At 32.2% G+C, this 18957-nt stretch overlaps 1 protein-coding gene across 2 annotated transcripts in view; it reads left to right on the forward strand.

Annotated features, from left to right (window-relative positions):
• HOOK3 (hook microtubule tethering protein 3) overlaps window positions 1–18296 on the forward strand; it is a 102434-nt gene extending 84138 nt beyond the window's left edge. For both annotated transcript variants that reach the window (XM_031950787.1, XM_031950788.1), the window contains 5 exons: window positions 2212–2294; window positions 2703–2803; window positions 4930–5034; window positions 5353–5424; window positions 8501–18296. In XM_031950787.1, the coding sequence (XP_031806647.1) occupies window positions 2212–2294; window positions 2703–2803; window positions 4930–5034; window positions 5353–5424; window positions 8501–8641 (502 nt within the window). In that variant the 3' untranslated portion in view covers window positions 8642–18296. The remainder of the gene's footprint in view (window positions 1–2211; window positions 2295–2702; window positions 2804–4929; window positions 5035–5352; window positions 5425–8500) is intronic.
• Window positions 18297–18957: the final 661 nt, after the last annotated feature.

The following is an 18957-nucleotide window of genomic DNA, read 5'->3' on the forward strand; positions in this document are numbered from 1 at the left end:
TTTAGAAGTCCATTCTCAAACTGAGTAAAAATGCAAGAAAGATTTACAGCAATTTCCTTCATCCTTACCAGGGTTTCATAACATGTTAAACCTGTACAATTCTTCTACACATATTTCCACATTTATCATGCTGCATGAGAAAAATCAGATCAAAAGGGGAGGGGGGGAAAAACAAGCAAACAACAACAAAAAAAGATAAAAATACCATGTTGTGATCCACACTCAGTCCCCATAGTCCTCTCTCTGGATGTAAATGGCTCTCTCCATCACAAGTTTATTAAAATTGGTCTGAATTGTCTCATTGTTGAGAAGAGCCATGTCCATCAGAATTGATCATCATATAATCTTGCTGTTGCCATGTATAATGATCTCCTAGTACTGCTCATTTCACTTAGCATCAGTTCCTGTAAGTCTCTCCAGGCCTTTCTGAAATCATCCTGCTGATCATTTCTTATAAAATATTCCATTATACTTCTATACTATAACTTATTCAGCTGTTCTCCAACTAATGGACATATACTCAGTTTCCAGTTTCTTGCCACTACAAAAAGAGCATTTTTGCATATATGGGTCCTTTTTCCTTTTTTATGATCCAAATTGCTCTCTAGAATGGTTGGATCAGTTCACAACTCCATCAACAATGTATTAGTGTCCCAGTTTTCCCACATCCCCTCCAACATTTATCATTTCCTGTCATCTTAGCCAATCTGAGAGGTGTGTAGCAGTACCTCAGAGTTGTCTTAATTTGCATTTCACTAATCGATAGTGAGAATTATCTTTTTAAATGCATACTTTTATTCCTTTATCTTAAACAGTGGGATTACAGGAAAAAAATCAGCTATGGTTGAAGTGCAATTATCACTTTTTTCCCTTAAGTTCACAGATCCCAGTTCATAAAATTCTACTCTAGAATATATTTTAAAATGTTAGATCTGAAAAGAATCTAGGATATCTAGACTAACATCCTCCTAGCCCTTTTTACAGACATGGAAACTGTATAATCTGAACTCCCAATTTAGAGCACTTTCATCAACACCAAATTATCACTGTATGTGGTTTTATTTTTGATACTAGAGAATTAGAAAATATTGCAACCATGTATTGCATCTCATTAGCACAAAATCTTAATGAATTTTTACATTTCTTTATAAAAATTAGCAAGTATTCATACAATAGCAAAAATAAAGTAAGGAGAATTTTGTTGTGTTTGAAAAGTATAAAAATATTTTTGAATTTATGAAAGTCAGTAGAGTGAGCAGCCCCAATAAAGTAGCATTTTCTTAAGCTGAATTGAGAAGTATAGTGTCCAGTTCTAGGTTGCTAATAGGCCTAATGTACTCTTCTCTAGTCAAATCTAGTCATCCCGGATATTTTAATAAGGTTTGGGCTCCAGATTTTGGTTAGAACTTAAGCTGAAGAAAGCCAAAATGGGGTTATCAGAATAGTAAAAAGCATCCTAAGTTCACATAGAATAAAAACTATTCGGAGCCACTTAGGATGCTTAGCTTGAAACAGATTAGTTTGAGGGAGAACATGGTTGCTAACTTCAGTTATTTACTTGAAGAGCTACCACATGGAAAGCTACATTGATGACTTAATTGCGTTTATTCATTTTCAAAGTTACATTTATTTCTATCAATATTTTATATCAGTGTGTTCCTTATGGAGATTTTGAAATTTGATTTTTAAAAAGTTCTAATTCCTTGCCAAGGACAGAAGAATAGAAAAGATATAAAAATTTTCTTTTAGAGGGAACTAACTTGTACAGTGGATAAAGGGCAGGACTTAAAATCAGGAAGATATGATTTCAAACCTAGCCTCAGGCCCATAGTAGCTAGGGGACCCTGGCAAGTCATGTATTTCTATATGCTTCAGTTTCCTTATCTATAAAATAGAGATAAAATATCTCCCTCCCCAGAGTCATGAGTTTAAAATGAGGCAGTACTCATAAAATGCTTTCCAACCTTAGACCACTGTTATTGTTATTGGAATATTGCAAAATATCTAGGATATATAGGACTGAAAGAAGAGATTCTGACTTGTTTTTATTCATTTCCAGTTTTTTAGAAATCTTATTTGTTGGTAATGTTTTAAATCTTATTGCTCAAAGCATGCCTTCTGCTGTGCAGCTTCCATTCCAGGAAGATATTCACTTGAGATGGAAAAAAGATAAAAAGCAGTAATATTTGATATATGGTTTTACAATAACAGAGAGAAGCTGCATGAAGCTAATAATGAATTACAGAAGAAACGAGCCATTATTGAAGACCTGGAACCAAGATATAATAACAGCTGTGAGTTTTTCATAATGAGCAGGGCTTTTTAAATATATATAAATAATTTTTTAGAATCACAGAACTCTCTGATAATTTTGCCTCCAAGACTGTTAAAAGAAGATGTATTATAAACGGCATGGGTATGATAAAACCTAATTTAAACAGCAATCAGCTAGAAATGTGTTAGTATGTTAGTGAAAAGCTCATATTAATATGTTCTTTTAACTTTTAACAAGGAAATACATTTTACATATTCAGCACTTCTGTAGTTTGGGGTGCATAGTAGTCTTAGAATCTACGATTATAATAATAAACCAGGCAATTTCCCCAAATGTTTGCAAAGTTTTGAAAATTTTCTATTACTATGTAAATTGGGGGTTGTAGAGCCAAAAGTGATTTTCTCATTGTTTGATTTTCTTTGTGCAGCAATAAAAATTGAAGAATTACAGGAAGCTTTGAGAAAGAAAGAAGAAGAAATGAAGCAAATGGAAGAACGATATAAGAAGTACTTGGAGAAGGCCAAAAGTGTAGGTGTTTTCATATGTCTTCACTTTGCTTCATCTTCAGTTTTAATGATGTGTCACTCAAAGGGTTTTAGAAACTTCATTTAGGTCAGCCCTCTGGTAGCTGCAAACATCAAGAATTGTACAAATCATAATTAACCTATATCTGCTTGCTTGGGGAGAGAGTAATTTAGAACATAAGATTTTGTAAAGGTGAATGTTGAAAGCTATCTTTGCATGTATTTGGAAAAATAAAATACTATACCATAACTAAATAAATTCATATAGTTATAACTCTTTGCATCCCCCCCCCAAAAAAAAAAAAAAAAAAAAAAAAAACGGTGCAAAGCACTGATTGTTGAGTGTTGGCAGCAGCCAGAGAAGCTGCTAAGCAGAAAACAAAAAAAAATCAAAGATCTGAGATGACTCCAAGGCATTCTGAGAAGGCCTTTAGAGAAACAAGATTCCTCTTTTTCACTCACCAAAAGGGGAACGTGCCATTCAGCCACTGTCTACCCAGCCTCCAAGGGCTTTAAGAGAAGGAGTAGGAGAAGGAAATGAGTGATATGGAGATGAGAAGCAGATACTGAAAACTAGGAGAAGCAATTATGGCAAACCTCAGTTAATTAGAGAAAATGTGAATGTTCAGTCAGATATATAAATGAAGTTTCTGAGGACCTCTTGAGGCTCCTCCAAAAAAATGCATCAACTTTAATACACCTCTGCCCACTCAATAAAAGCCCCTATATCCCTCTGTACCTTGCCAGAGAACCATGGTAAGTCTCCATTATAGCTGCATAGGACAACACTATATTCATGAATGCTGCCTTCAAGGCAGCAATGAATTTGGTTCAATCGCCTGAGAAGTGTTCTCTGGTTCCAAACTCTCTGCCTTTTGCTCACTAGAATGCTAGTTCCTCAGAAACCTGTTATTTCATTTTTGTCTTTATCCCCCTAATATTGATCTAGAGTAGCAAGTTAATACATAGAACTATAAAGTCCTCTAGCCTGTATGTATTAATTTTTGAAATGTGCTTCACATGCTATCAAGAAGCTTGATGCAAGATCATTTAAAGCAAATAAGAGGGAAGGAGTTGGTGTATTAATGATGCAGGAATTAGAAATATTTTTAATGGTTTTGAAAGTGAGAAGACTCAGAAGAGAATCAGCAACATTGTAGTGGGAATAGAAAAGTATATGGTGGGAATGAACCACAAATTGGGTTTAGCAGGGCATCAGGTAGAAAAGAGATTGAAATGCTTTAACATGGAATAACAAGAGACTTGTGCCACAAAGGTGATAGACTAGGAACATGATCAGGGATTGGAGAGCTGAAGGTAATGATGACAAAGATTAAAATATAATCTAGTAAAAGTGATTAATTATATGGGAAAGGTCAGACAAGATATTGTGCTCTGAGAGGACTTTTAACATGTGTACAATCATTCACCAACACTTTATATCCTGATTAACTTGAGGACTTTTTTTTAATGGTTTTTTGTTAAGTTTTTTTTATTCTTGTTTTTGGTTTTGCTTGTTCTTATAATCTTGTTACTATTCGGGTGTTTCATATATATCACTTAAAGTTAAAATTTGTCAATTAAAACAAATTAGAAATGGCATGTTTGTGAATGATAATATTATGGCCATCTCAATAGATGACCAAAGTAGAATGAAGTTGAAATTCATAGATGCTGAAAAGTTGTTCTCATAGTGTTTTATATTGCTTTAATTTATTTATAATTTGAATCATATTTATCTAGATACATGTATTATTTCCCCCTACTATATATTGCTTGAAGATAAATTCTATATTTTTATCTTTATATTTCCCCCAGAATCTAGCACTGTGTATTTAGTATGTAATAAGCCTTTAATAATTGCTTGTTGAATGAATTTCTTTAATGTTTTGTTCAGGAGGTTGAGAAACTGTGAAGCTTGGGTTAACTGTGAATTATTCTATTTATTTGTTATGTGCTACATTCAGATTTTAGTGAATATTGTAATTTTATTATTAAAACTGCCCTTTCATAGTACATATAATTGTTTCTCATAAGACTTAGCTACTCTGTTTTATAATTCCTCACATAAATATATTCTACAACCCTGTATTACAAACTTTGGCATAATTTCTACTCTCATTTTTATAGGTTATTCGTACTTTAGATCCTAAGCAGAATCAAGGAGCAGCTCCAGAAATACAGGCTTTGAAAAACCAATTACAAGAGCGAGACCGGATGTTCCATTCATTAGAGGTAGTTTCTATACTCTTCAGTTAGTATTTGTGTTTTGGGGCACTTTTTATTTAGGTATCTTAGAATCATCATGGGCTTTAAGACCTAGAAGGAACTGTACAGACTATCTAGTTCAAATTCCTTATTTTATACACAAGAAACAGGCTGTGTAGAGGTGAAACAGTTTACCTTGAAAGGTACACAGTAGGATAGCTAGATTTAATCCCATGTTCTTCATTCCACTGCACACTGCAATGTTGTCCCATACAATTGCATCCTATGAATTTTGCACTATTGTCAAACTCTTTAATACCCTTTTTTTTTTATTATTATCATTAGAAAGAATATGAGAAAACGAAGAGTCAAAGAGAGATGGAAGAAAAATTTATTGTTAGTGCCTGGTACAATATGGTAAGAAAAATAACGTTTCAAAAATAGATTTCCAGGTTCCAATAATTTATAGAAGCTCTATTTCATTTACACTAGAAGTACCACTACCAACTGAATCTGAAGGCAGTTGCTTTCTAGTAAGAATATTCTGTTTTAACCCACACTAACAAAAGCTTGATGCTGCCCCGGGAGCTAAGAAGCAAATCTGTGAATAAATGATAGGCTCACATTCCATAAATTAATTTTAGAAAGGATAGCTTATATATGGCATTATAATAGCGACCAAGGTGGGACTTGAAAGAAAGTAAACACCATTAGTCTGGTACCCTTTTTGTTAAGCCATTTTGTGGCTGTGTAAGATGGGGAGGAGAGGACTCTAACATGTTCTGATTTCTGCTTCACTGCTCCACTTTGTAACAGTAACATTCATATTTAGGATTAGATTGGTAGTTGCAGTGCTGTAAAATCAGCCTCTGATCCAAAGTTGTTCCATTGTATTAGGCTGGGAAATTTTTCAGTATCAAACCATTGAGCAGATTCTTCTGGGAAAGGTACTTTAAATTGGCCTCCCTTGATATAAATAGTTTAAATTCACTTTGGAACAAAGTGCTAATCTGTAATTCTAGATACTTTCTAACATTTTCTTTGTGAATGGCTAGAGAATTTGGAGGCTATTGGGCCTCTTTTTATTGAGTCTATCATTTCTTTATAGTTTCTTTTCCTTTCTGCTTTCTTTTACATCTAACAATTACATCCTCTCCAAAAGTCATTTATTCTTCCCTTTTCCTATCCCTAATCTATCATACTAATATTCCTCTATTCTTTGAGAAGGGGTAATGAATTCAGCTCATCAGAAAATAGCTTCCTATGGAAGTTTCTTCTTCAAAAGCAAAAAGGAACGGTGCTTGCAAGAGGAAAGCAATTTTCTCCTTGGTGTCAAACTTTTCCCATTCTTCATCTTGTGCTTGTCAGTTATTTTTTTCTTTATTAGCTCTTTCTCCCTTTCCTTTCTTCCTATTTTTAACTTTTTGTAGTCTGAATGTTGCCAGTGGGCTAAGTTTGTCAGAATATGCTTTTCTATAAAATAGATGTATAATTTTTACTGAACCAAGAGATTTAATCAAATATGGTTCTAAAGTTAACATCTTTATTACCCACTACCTTCATTTTTTGCTGTTACCATCAATATCCATTTCCTTCTGGAAGGTTCAAGTAGACAATCCTTGTGCAATTATAATTGGGTTTTTGCCACACAGTCCCAAAAGAAATCTCATTCCATTTATTGTTGTTTGTTTCTGTCCTGCTTTTAACATTTTATCTCTAAGGAATGTTATTAGGAATCAACTCAGACTTTCAAGGACATCTTTCTTATTTGACCTCTTTGTAATGCATTTTTTTAATCTTAATTTAAAATCAGAATGTACTATTTATCATCATCTCTAGTTTGAGTATTGGACTGTAACATCCTGGAAGAATGATTTGATATTATCGAGTGTGGTTTGTTTGTTTTTTATGTATTATTATATTTTCAGGTCTGATTTGTTATATTTTCTGGTGTGATATTCTGGAGCAATCATTTTTAACAAATCTCCCGAGTGGGTAAATCCATGAATAAAAACAGATTGACTTAGTCTTTGTCTAAACAAGGTTTCTGTAAAAATCATCACTAAAGGAATGCACCTAAAAAAACTTAGAGACATTCTTATGACTGTTGCTTAAGTTGGTTAATTGCAAGTGATGATGGAGAATTGGGTGATAAGGGGATGGAGAGACAATGAACCTGGGGTTTCCTTTCTTTTCTTTTTGGAAAGTATGTCTGTATATGGGCCCAATCCCACTATGATTAGCACAGGAGTTTTAATGTACTCTATTTCTGACCTAAGCTAGCTTACCCTTCCCAATGCAGCCTGATGATCTTTAGCTCCTGAAGCCTCATTGTTTAGTGTCTGACTTGTGCACCTCTCATCAACTTAACCTGTTGCAGCTCAGAGCTCCAGAGCTTAAAAGATCCACCAGCCTTGATTGATGATTATGTACCACTGTGTCTGGCCACCAAAAGTCTTCTGTGAACAGAAACATTTAGGAAAAAAGATATAGAAATGCAATCCCTTCTATTTAACGACCCATGCCTACCATATCTTGCACAAATTCAGATAAACTAAGGTCTCTTCTGGATTGAATCATTTGTTCACAACAGATATTCTTTTTAGATAATCAGGGCTTTTCCATAGCTGTTTTCACATTATTGAAGTTGTCATTTGCCTTTCCTCCTACTTCCCATTTCTTTTTTTCCTTTACTTTTCCTAATTTCTTTTTTCCTTGTTTCCTCCTTAATTGTATTCAACCCTGACAGAATAAAAGAACGTTAGCTAATATTTTTTCCATTCACTTCTTTTCTGATCTGCTCACAGACTCCTGCCATTGGTATTTTTTCCTCTAAATTCAGAGGTTTCCTTTGAGAATGCTTCCCCCTGGTTTTGTTATGGGTTCAGCAGTTTGGCTCTCTATGAACTGAATATGGTCTTGATGATATGAACCCTTCTTCCTTCCAAGTTAGTCTAGCCCTTTTTTCATATCTTAAAGAAATACCTTTTAACTTCTCAGTTGGACCTTCTGGTATTGGGCTCTCAAGAACTTTGTTAATTTGTTTCAAAAAACAAGCATGCCAGAAACGAGCAACGACAGCATAGCGGTATGTATGGCCCCATGTGTGTGTTGTCCCAACTTCTAAAATACAAGCAATTGTGTTTTCTCATGATTAATAGACATTTGGAACAAATCAGCTGCTACTAATTGATTATATAATTTTTTTTTCTTACAAAATCAATATAAGCTTAATTCTGAGGTGATTCTGATTGAATATGGATAAGATATATTCTAATATTTATTTCTGCCTTCATAATCTATTGCTTGTTCCTTGCAGACTATAAAATTAAGTACTTTTTTCCAAAAGGAAGGTTTGCACCTAATTGTTGAGCTAAGATATCTGTTTCTGCATTCCTGTTTCTGATAATAAGGCAAAGAAGCAAATTTTGCATGAGGAACTTTAATACGACTGTGCTTCAGTAACTTATATTTACATTTTTCAATTTTCTAGGGAATGACACTTCATAAAAAGGCAGCTGAAGACAGACTTGCTAGTACAGGTTCAGGACAGTCCTTCCTGGCCAGACAAAGGCAGGCAACGAGCACAAGAAGATCTTATCCTGGCCATGTCCAGCCAGCTACAGCAAGGTAGAGAAGCCTGGTCATTATGGCCATTGGAAAAGTAACCAACCTCCCTTCAAAGCAGGCTTCTGCTGCACGTGACAACATTTCAGGAAATTCAGCCAGCTTCTTTTCTGTCTCTGTATGATGGTAATAACTCAGTTATTCTGCATTTCAGGCATTTTTTTTCTATATCTGTAATGAGTTTCTTCTGCTATTTCTTTTGGAGTCTTTTTTCTTCCTTTTAATGTGCCAAAATTTTTGAGATATCCAATAAAGAGTGTTGTATAACATTCTCTTTATTTGTATAAAAATGTCACCACTTGCCCAATGATAGAAGCTTTGTAATTACACTAAATTTCCTGTCAATAATTAATGTGAAATTGATATTTTTCATCGTTCCTATGTGTTACCATGCTTTATAAGAATGTCTTTGTTTAAAGGGAAATAATCTTTTTAAGATATATTAATCTGTTTTAAATTGTTTTCTGAAAGCTCCTCAAATAATAAGTATACTTTACTTCATAAAATGATTAAGAAATGTACTTTTTTTTGCAAAGACTTGACTATATAAGCAGAGGTGCTAAAAATTCAAATCTTATCTGAAGCACCTGATTGAACTCTTCTTCAAAGAAAATGAATTTTTCCTTTGATTTGCAGAATTTCTTGTTCTCTTACATAAAGCATTGATTGAAAAACAAAATAACTTTGGCAACTAGCCAGATTTTTTTTTTTAATTTTTAATGCTTCCATTTATTTCCTGGTATATTGTTTATTGACAGAAATGAATACTTTACTAGAAGCAAAATCAAGAAATATGTTTTTTGTGGTTATTGCATCATGAGTTTAAATGAAGGCTTTTATTTAACTCTTAATTGTAGATTATTGCAGTAACAGATTCAAGCTCTATTTGGCTGTTGTGAATGTTGATGGTTTCACCTATCATCACCAACTAAAAGATTATTTTAATATATTTACAAATAGTCTTCTTTCTAAGAATTTTCATTGTTGACTTTTCCCCACATTTGTTTGACTGTTTTCCTGATCATTTATTTCTTAATCTTTTATTTAGCACCTTAAGATAGGTGACTGGCTTCCAGTGTTTATATTCCATATTATATTTGGTTTCATCCTTGTATAATTGTATGTCTTGTATAATTTGTGCATATATATAATTTTTTGCAGGCTAAGAATTTTTCTTAATACCATCTAAGTCTACTAGTCTGGGGGTTTGTTACAGAATATCCTTTTTTGGCTTTCCTCAAAGTGCTTACATTTATGACAAACAGATTGTAAGTCATAATTACCTATATAAGGAATGATTGTAAAATAAGTGTTGATTGGAAAGCACTTGGAATAAGTGTATGAGGTGCTATATAAATGCTAAATGTCATTCATTTAGAAATTGTATGCCTTTGATCTGTTGAATTTAAGTTCCGTAATTTAATTGTATAATTTCCTTATCATCCCTGTTTTGTTTTGTTTTTTCTTAAAGGGTGGCCCACTTTAAAAGAGCACAATGTATGTAAAATTGGGGGTAATTTTTTTAATGAGTCTCCTTATAATAACTTCTTTTTGAAAGAAGCTGTTCATTACTCATGAATTGATCATATTTGTTGCCTGGATTTGGTTATGTTAAGTACCTCTGTGCCCAGGTAACATAGAGATAGAAACATTACTTCAGTAGACATTTATTAAGTACTTATGTGCAACAATTTATGCTTAGTTTGAGTTTGAATTTAACATGAAACACTACATTTGAGCTTCTAAACACAACTCCATACATGAACTAATTAATAAAGTTTGAAAAATTATTTTATAATTTTATTATCAAGATTGAAGTTTAATTCAGACTTTCAAAAACCATATATTTAAAATTTTTTATTTCAGTAGTTTACTCTTTGGTATATAGCACCCATGCAAATATTAAACAGTAGTAAAAAAAAAAAAACTTTTTAAACTCCCAAGGAAAGAAAGAATAATGTATTGGAATGTATTTTAAAATGATTCAAAAGAAGCCCTAATTTTGTTATTTGCATTGTAATATTTCCTTTACAAGGTTAAAAGCAAAGAAAGTTGCATTCGATAGTATGCAAATTGTTGACATTATCGTAACACCTTTTCTGTCAACTGTCAGCTGAGAATCTATATTTTCGGTTAGATCATACATCAGCAAGAAAACAGAGGTGATAAGAGGAGGGGAGATATGCACTGAGGAATTCTTGGAGATCCATAGATTCAGGATACTAAAATTATAAAATGCATAATATTTTAATGGGAATAGAATTTGACAGGGTTTTTTTATTTTTTTTTTTTGTTTTGTTTTGTTTTGTTTTGTTTGTTGCAACTTACTCTTGTATCTTAACACAGAATTGGAAACTGAAACTACTTTTAAAGGTAGGCCTTGGCAAGTCTAGTTAATATAAGTGAAAGGGAAGGAGGATCTTGTGAGTTAGTTAATAAAATAAGGTTAGATTTTAATTGTAGTTTGCTATTGTCTTTCTGTAACCACTGTCAGCCCTAGGGACAGATTTCTAAGTTGGCCTGGGAAGATGTCAAACTTAAAGCAGGAAGGTTTATTTCTGGTGTTTCTTTGGCATCTTTTTGCATGCTATTATCTTTGTGTTTATATTTGTAATGCTGGCCTTCTTTTGAATTCTTGTTTCCATTTAGTATCTATATACTATGTCTTGATACATAGAAGGAATTGTAAAAATTCTATTTTTTCATAATGTTTATAAGAACCAGGATCTAAATATGCTAAGTATGTGATTGAGGGCCAAGAGTAACATTTTTGACTTTTCATTCTCTCGGCTATCTTATTCCTAATCACAAGGCTGTTGAGAGTCTTTATATATCTCCTCTTCTATAAAATAATGGCTCAGGATCATGAGATTAGAAGTTAGTAACTATACATTTATAAATGCTATTATTATATGTGACTTTTTTCCTTCTTTCATAAATTTCTGATGGGTATTGTCTACTTGCGTTTATAATCTATTTCTGTGGAACTAATAATGGTATGAATAAAAATACAGTATTATTCTATTTAGTTATGGTGAGCTATTAGTATAAGCAAGTGGAATTTATAAGCACAGGTGTCCATTTTTACATAAAGGATTATTTTTCTGAGCAGAGGAATAGGATGAAAAATAACAAAAGGTAAGAGTAGAATTTGAATGGCATTGAAGTATCGCTATGTAAACTATCCTCTAGAGAATTTTATCGTGGCAATCCAGTTATCCAAGGTTCCAGATTTAAAAAAAAAAAAACTACAAACATCTGCAACTCAGTACTATTTGCTCACACTCTCCACTTCAGAAATAGATTATTTCTTATCTCCCAAGGGCCTAGGATATTATTTGATATCCTTTTAAAATTAAGTTTTATTTCATTTGAGAGTAGGACATGTTCTATTGATGAATTACTTCATTGATTTTTTTTTAAAGTAGCTTTTTGTTTAAATCCCAGTAAAATTAGATGTCATCTTGAAAATCTATTGAATGTATAGAAAATACTTATATATTTAACCCTTCTAAGATAACAGTTCATTAATCAGGGGAAAGAAAAACTGAATCTGAAGTCAGGAGTCCTGGATTCAGATCCTCCCTCCGTAGTTGCGTGGTCTTGGATCTATGTAATCCATACATATCTTTCCATAATATCCTAGACCTTAGTTTTTCATCCCTTTCTAAGGTCTTCCAGTTCTAAATCTGTGATCCTCTTGTTTAGAATCTCAAGAATGTGAAACCTACGTTGAAACAGAAATCTAAATTTTACAAATATATAAATCCTAGGCCTCAGAAACAGAAAAAGTCTTTTCCTCTCTCACATATTCAGTTGCTATGTTTGAAACTTATCTGAAACTGTTCAAACTAGTCAAAAAGGAAATGAACAAACTAGTTTTGCAGCTATATAGAGAATTTATTTGTTATAAAACTGTGTGGAAAAGGTACCACATTTTCATATTCCTGCATTATAAGGTTATGTTTCTTTAGAGCAAGTATGCTTGTTAAAAATTTAAACAGCTTCACATAAATTTAAGAGAGACTTTTAAACTAAAGGGAAAATAAGAAAGCAAAACTTTTAGCATACCTTTTTGGTGTTCTTTCTGTGTTTTTCTTCATGAAAACATTAGCAAGCTGACTTAAAATTGAGAAAAGAAATAGAATTTACCTTAAGAGAGTACAGAGTTTCTGGACTATCCATTAAATCAAAATAATATGATTTCCTGCTGAGTCATCAGCTTGCCAAAATGGCAGCTTAATTCATGTTGGTTCTTCCTTTTATTGTATAATAAAATTGGGTTTTGTGTCATTCTTTATATGTATATTTGACTAAACTATTTTGCATCATATAGTTTGGAAGGAAAAATATTCTAAATATGACTAATTTTTTATTTCTTTAAAGCATCATTCCTTTTGTTGGAAATTTTCATCCAATTTCAAGGGTGAACTATTCCATTTAGGCAAAAAAAATCCTTAGTCTTTTCTATTTTGTAATAAATTGTTCTTTGAACTCACCCACAGAAAAGATAAAGTTAAATGTGATGGTTAGGCAAAATAAAAGTGACCTTTTTGAGAGTAAATTGTAATATGGCACAAGTAGTAATGGCTTCATGTTTTTTTTTAATGTCTGCATATGTCCAGGGGAATTATGTAATCATTATTGATAACCTTTTCCCACTCCTAAAATTATTTATTCATCAAGTGTTCATGCACTGTTACCTTTGTGGATATGAATACTTACAAAATGTTGCATGACACTTTTGAAATAACGAACTACTTGGTTTTCTTGTGTTACAAGAAGATAAATTAAAAATATCACTGATTCACTTCTTTAGGAAGTGAAAGCCAAGCTGGTCTTGGCAATTGTATGAATTTTGGAAATGCTGAGATCCAGAAATCTCATGTAACACCACTAGTCAGGTGTAATTTGAGGCTACTTTTCTATATCTATAACTAGGAGAATGTGATATCGGGGATAAAATGAAGGAGAAAGGAACTCATTTGGATAAGAAATAGATAATGTCCAATAACAGGGGAAAATAAGATTTAACACATTATATACTTATATACATTCCCAAAGGTAATATTTCTGTAAAAAAAAGTTGTGCTTCTGTTGCAGATGTGAATTAGTTCTGTTAATATTTTCATACACTTCCTTTCATTTATTACTTAGAGAAACAAATAACCTTTTTAATAACTCTTTGGACAGAAGCACTGTTTATAAAATTTTTAATTGTTTACTTCTATATACATTAATCATGTTTTTTGGTGAGCAATTCAAATGCTTTTCTAAAGTTATTTCCAAGATTCTCCTTAGTTTATCACAGTCCATGATATGGTGAGAATGATTTGATGATTGGAAAGCATGGCCAAATTGGTTCTCCAAATTTCCTTAAAGCAACTACCTTTTTTGTTCCTGCTACTTTTTTCTTCCAATTTTCTTTTCTTTTCTTTTTTTTTTTTTTTCTTCCAATTTTCAAAAGGGCTTCTCAAGAACTATAGGTTTCCACAGAGTAACAACTTAAGAAGCACCTTAAAAATCAATGTGGTCATTTAATTTGTCTGTGCTGTCTTTTCCAGGCCCTACCCCAAGACTACACTAGACACTAGAGTGTAGGCACTAGGTGTTAAAGAGTTCTGAGGATTAAAATGAATGAACTTACTATGATTGGAAAACCTCTAGCCTATATGCCTATTTAGAAGATTAAGAATAGTTAATAGTGCCATCATGAGAAGAAAGTTGTCTATCAGAGCAAGGAAAACATGGAGAACTAGGCAAAAGGATAGGCAAAGATATAGATATGTAAACACACATATCTATTTCTATGGATGAGTAATGGCCTTTCTGAGCTCTAAAAACTGGTGATGATGGTTGATGTCTTAAGATTAGGAAGAGGTGCCAATATAAAAATAGAAAGGGGGCATTGGGAGAAATATTCTTTATAGTATATTTGTTATATGCTGTGACACACTTTATATATACTCTCAACATAAGTTGTATAGGCATTCATAATAATACAAGTGAGGGAGTCTTTAATGTTTTACCTGTTAATCATTTATATATTATTTATACTTCAACACTCAGTGCACTTTACAAATACATCATTAATTCTCCCTATATTTCTCCACATGTATTTCTGTCTTTTCCACGAGAATAATCTAGAGGATGGCCCAAATAAATGAACATTTTATGTATTGCTAAATGGATGAAATTCTAAGCCTAGAACCAAACTATCTTCCTTTTCAGCAATTAATTGACATTTAATAGAGCACATCAATTTAGCAGAAAGTATTAAGTCCTTTTTAAACTATAGGCCTAGTAGTCATATGTTTTTCTGATGCTATAGTTATATAGCACTTATTTGCCAGCTTTGAATTGTTAGATCATCAAGCCTTGCATTTTCAGATCTACATCAAGTTAACTTTAAAAGGAATCCTTCCTGAATCTTGCATAATAAAACCAAATCATTGATCACACCTTAAAATTATCTTTTCTGCCCCCTGGAATTTAAGCTATACTCCTTTAAACTTCAACCTTCTCCTGCCACCTCCCATCCCCCAAAAAGAAACTTAATTTGTAAGAGTCTCTTTTCTTCTAAATTGTTAACAAGGAAAAGTACTTACTAAGCGCCAAACTCACTCCCCCTTGAATTGATGATTTTAGAACTTGCTTTGTAGACATTTAACATAGGGAGGTTTTTAAAACTTTTTTATATGTCTTTCTCACAAAATGAAAGATCTCGCTTTGTTTGGAATAGAATTCTGTCATCGCAAATATAAGAAGGGAAACAAAGTTTGAGGAGCTATGGTCTCCTTAAAGTGTTTTAATGTTTTTGTTGGTAAACTTGGGCTACTATGTTAATGTTTTCCTTGCCAAAGTTTTCAACTCAGTCTATTATAGGAGTTTTGTGTCAACTGCCACCGCTACCCCCTCCTTCCTCTTCCAAGCACATCTCCAATTTTATATTAGGAATCAATGAGAAGGTAAAAGTCACATTATAATCAAATCACTGGAATGTATATGCTCCATAGAGCATTGCTTTTTCTAGTAACTGCCAAAGAGTCAGTCAGTTAATAAAAGTAATAGACAACATTTTCCTGGGCTTAGTTATCTGTTCCACTGTTTGTCTGCAGTATTGTTTCTTCTTCTGTGGTAATTAAATGAGTCTGATCTGGTAGAAGAGAGGCAGATAGTGGGGCAAAAGATGTCTATTTTCTTTCAACAGCAATGCTATTTTATAACTAAAATAGGAAATCTGTTATTTGAAATCTCTTCAGAAAAGAAAGTCAAACTGTTTTGGAATCAGCATCACTGAGCATGAGTTTGTCTAGGAATTGCTCAGATATTTCAGTAAATGAAGAGAAACTTAATATGTTTTTTAAAAAATAACAATTGGGGCCAAATAGCATTTTTGGTTCAAATCCCTTCTCTGTGTAGCTTTTAATGTAGCATATTGTTGAACTAGGTAGCATGCAGTTGTACTCCATTTTTGGTGTTCAGAGAACTACTAGAAAAATGTCTTATCCCAGAAGGATTAGTTTAGGCCATTTAGGGTATTTTGTACCACAGATTAAAAGAGCTGTTTTACCTATTATTCCTGAAATTCATACCTAACCTTTTAAGTCACAAGAAGAAGCTCGCACCTTTTAAACTCATTTTTAATATGGTTGGTTTTTTTAAATTATGTGGCCTGTACTGAAAGTTAATGTTTTCTTAGCACTTTATTTCTCAATGAAGTAGATCTTTATCCATTACATAAATATTGTGAGCAGTTTTCATTTTTAATAGTGGTTAACTGTTAATTTTGTTATTATTATTTCTGGGATAATGGTTATATAACTATAATATGATTTATTCACCAACAACTGTTAAGTACATAATCTCTTTTCAAGTTTGTCTTTAAAACTTCACAAAATACTTTGTTTCTGTAGTACATTACAGCATAATGAAATTTGCCACCTTTTATTTTTTTTTTTAACTGATTTAGTGCTCTTTCAGTTGTCTTCAGTTTTCAAGTTGTCTAATGCCCCTCACTCTTACTAAAATATAGTGAGATTCAAGCAAACTCTTAATGTTTTTATTGGTAGTTTTTATCTTTGTGGTCTAATTTGAATTATTAACATTAAGCATATCATTTACTTTTATGTATAAAGCAAATAACTCAGTCATTGGGATAATACATCTTATTACACTGGGATAATACAATCATTTTTGAAATAGCATAAATCCTATTACTGAAGCACTTGTATATTCATAAAGATATATGCCGATCTGTTAAGGATGTTTGGTGAAATGATATAAATCACTAATGATTTTTCCATTAATTTAGTTACTGTTACCTCAAGCCATCCCATTGTCTTTCTCTTTATCTATTCATTTTTAAAGAAAACAAATTAGAAAAACAACAAATTTTCCATGTAATTCAAATCCATATAAATCAAATCATGAAAGTCTTAGAATTGAGCATTGGTTAATAGAGTATTTAGTTTAATGTCATATTTTACTGAAAAACTTTTATTTTTGGTTAAGGAAACATTTCAATTTGCTTAAGAGAAATAAATCAGCATAAATTCAAAACATTACTATATATGCACATTTTTTTTTCCTTAACAAGTTTTGTTTAATGTTAAAATGCACTAAAATATTCCATTTTCTGTTAAGATGTCACATTTGCCAGTACAGAAGCACCACAGTTCTTTGTACTATCAGGGGAGATTCATTTTCAAAACTGTCTTTTATTATTTTTAATATTTCAGCATCTACCAGTTTGCATCACTTAAGATTTTAATTTTGGACATGAAATAGTAAAATTCAAACGTGAACTAATAATTTGCCTTAATCTACTTTTGCCTTTGGGTTGGGGGGAAGAAAAATGAATAGTTTAAAAAAAAACCCTGAGTTTTTAAAAGGCCTTTTTTTTTTCTTTTTTGGGGGGGCCATTTAGTGCTAAAAGCTTTTCAGATGATCTGAAAAATGACAGTACATTAGATTTGGAATTGTATTTTACTTACAGTTCCAATTCTGGTATAGCCTTATTTATGTCTTAAATATTGTAGAATTTTCTGTGGATTGTTGTTTATTTGTAATCTGACAGTTTATAACCACCCTGAATTTTGCCACTTTCTAAATGGAAGTTGCTGGATATAGTGTTCTAATTTCCTGCTGGAAATCAAACATGATGCTAGAATTTCATTCATGATTGAAAGTGATGGTTGTTATGATACAGGGCTCTTCTTGATGATGGAGTTATCTATATGTAATTGAGTGTAAGCATTTTTCCAACTTGCTGATTTATTGTGTGCTGAGTATTGTTGAATTTGCCACTTTTATTTTCTGAGCAGGAATTTGTTTGAAAGTCTTCAGTAAAACTTTGATTAATGTACCACCTCTCCCCTTCCCCCAAAACTATCCAGAAATCTATCAGAAAATGGATTTGTAATATGTTGAAATATTGTATTGCTTTTTGTCTTTATTTTAGTCTTATAACTGCCAAATTGTTACGGTATTATTAAGGATATTGTGTGTTTATATATATGCATATAAACTATATGTATATGAAAACTAAAACAAGATTTGGTCAAACTATATTTTCCCATTGAATACATTAATGTTTTCAAGGCTGCAAAAAGTGTACAGTTGTGAAACAAGTTGTAAATAAAGACTTGTATAAAAATTCAGTTTGGATTTTTTGTGTGTATGTGGTTAAGATGATTTTTTAAAAAAGATGTTTGTCATTTAATAAACATCTATTTCACATAGCTTATGTTTAATTTATGTAGTTAAGGTTTACAAAACACCTCTCAAAGTCTTTTGTAGTTCAAGTCTCTCATTTTACAGAAGATAAAACTCGGACTCAGAGAGATGTCACATAGCTAGTATTCTAAACTGGTACTTTAAACCAATGTTTAAGTATTCAGTATTTATATTTGTTGTGTTTTAAAGGGTGAACACCATTCTTTTTTTTTTTTTAATTATAGCTTTTTATTTACAAGATATATGCATGGGTAATTTTTCAGCATTGACAATAGCAAAACCTTTTGTTGCAACTTTTTCCCTACTTCCCCCCATCCCTTCCCCCAGGTGACAAGTTGACCAATACATGTGAACACCATTCTTGATGATATGATTTGCATTGTTCACTGACTGATCCCTGATTTAGCCAACAAAATCAAGCTCTGATTTATAATGTTTGCCTATTTCTAAGGTACAAAAGTATACGCTGAACACAATATCTAGCCAGTTCTGGACCTAGGTCACATGAGGAGTTAGAGGTATAGGTTAGATATAATTGACAGAAATAGAAAATTAGTTGTAAATACTAAAGAGGAGGTCACAACC

This window comes from Sarcophilus harrisii, chromosome 2 (genome assembly GCF_902635505.1).
Source record: "Sarcophilus harrisii chromosome 2, mSarHar1.11, whole genome shotgun sequence".
NCBI classification, from domain to species: Eukaryota; Metazoa; Chordata; class Mammalia; order Dasyuromorphia; family Dasyuridae; genus Sarcophilus; species Sarcophilus harrisii.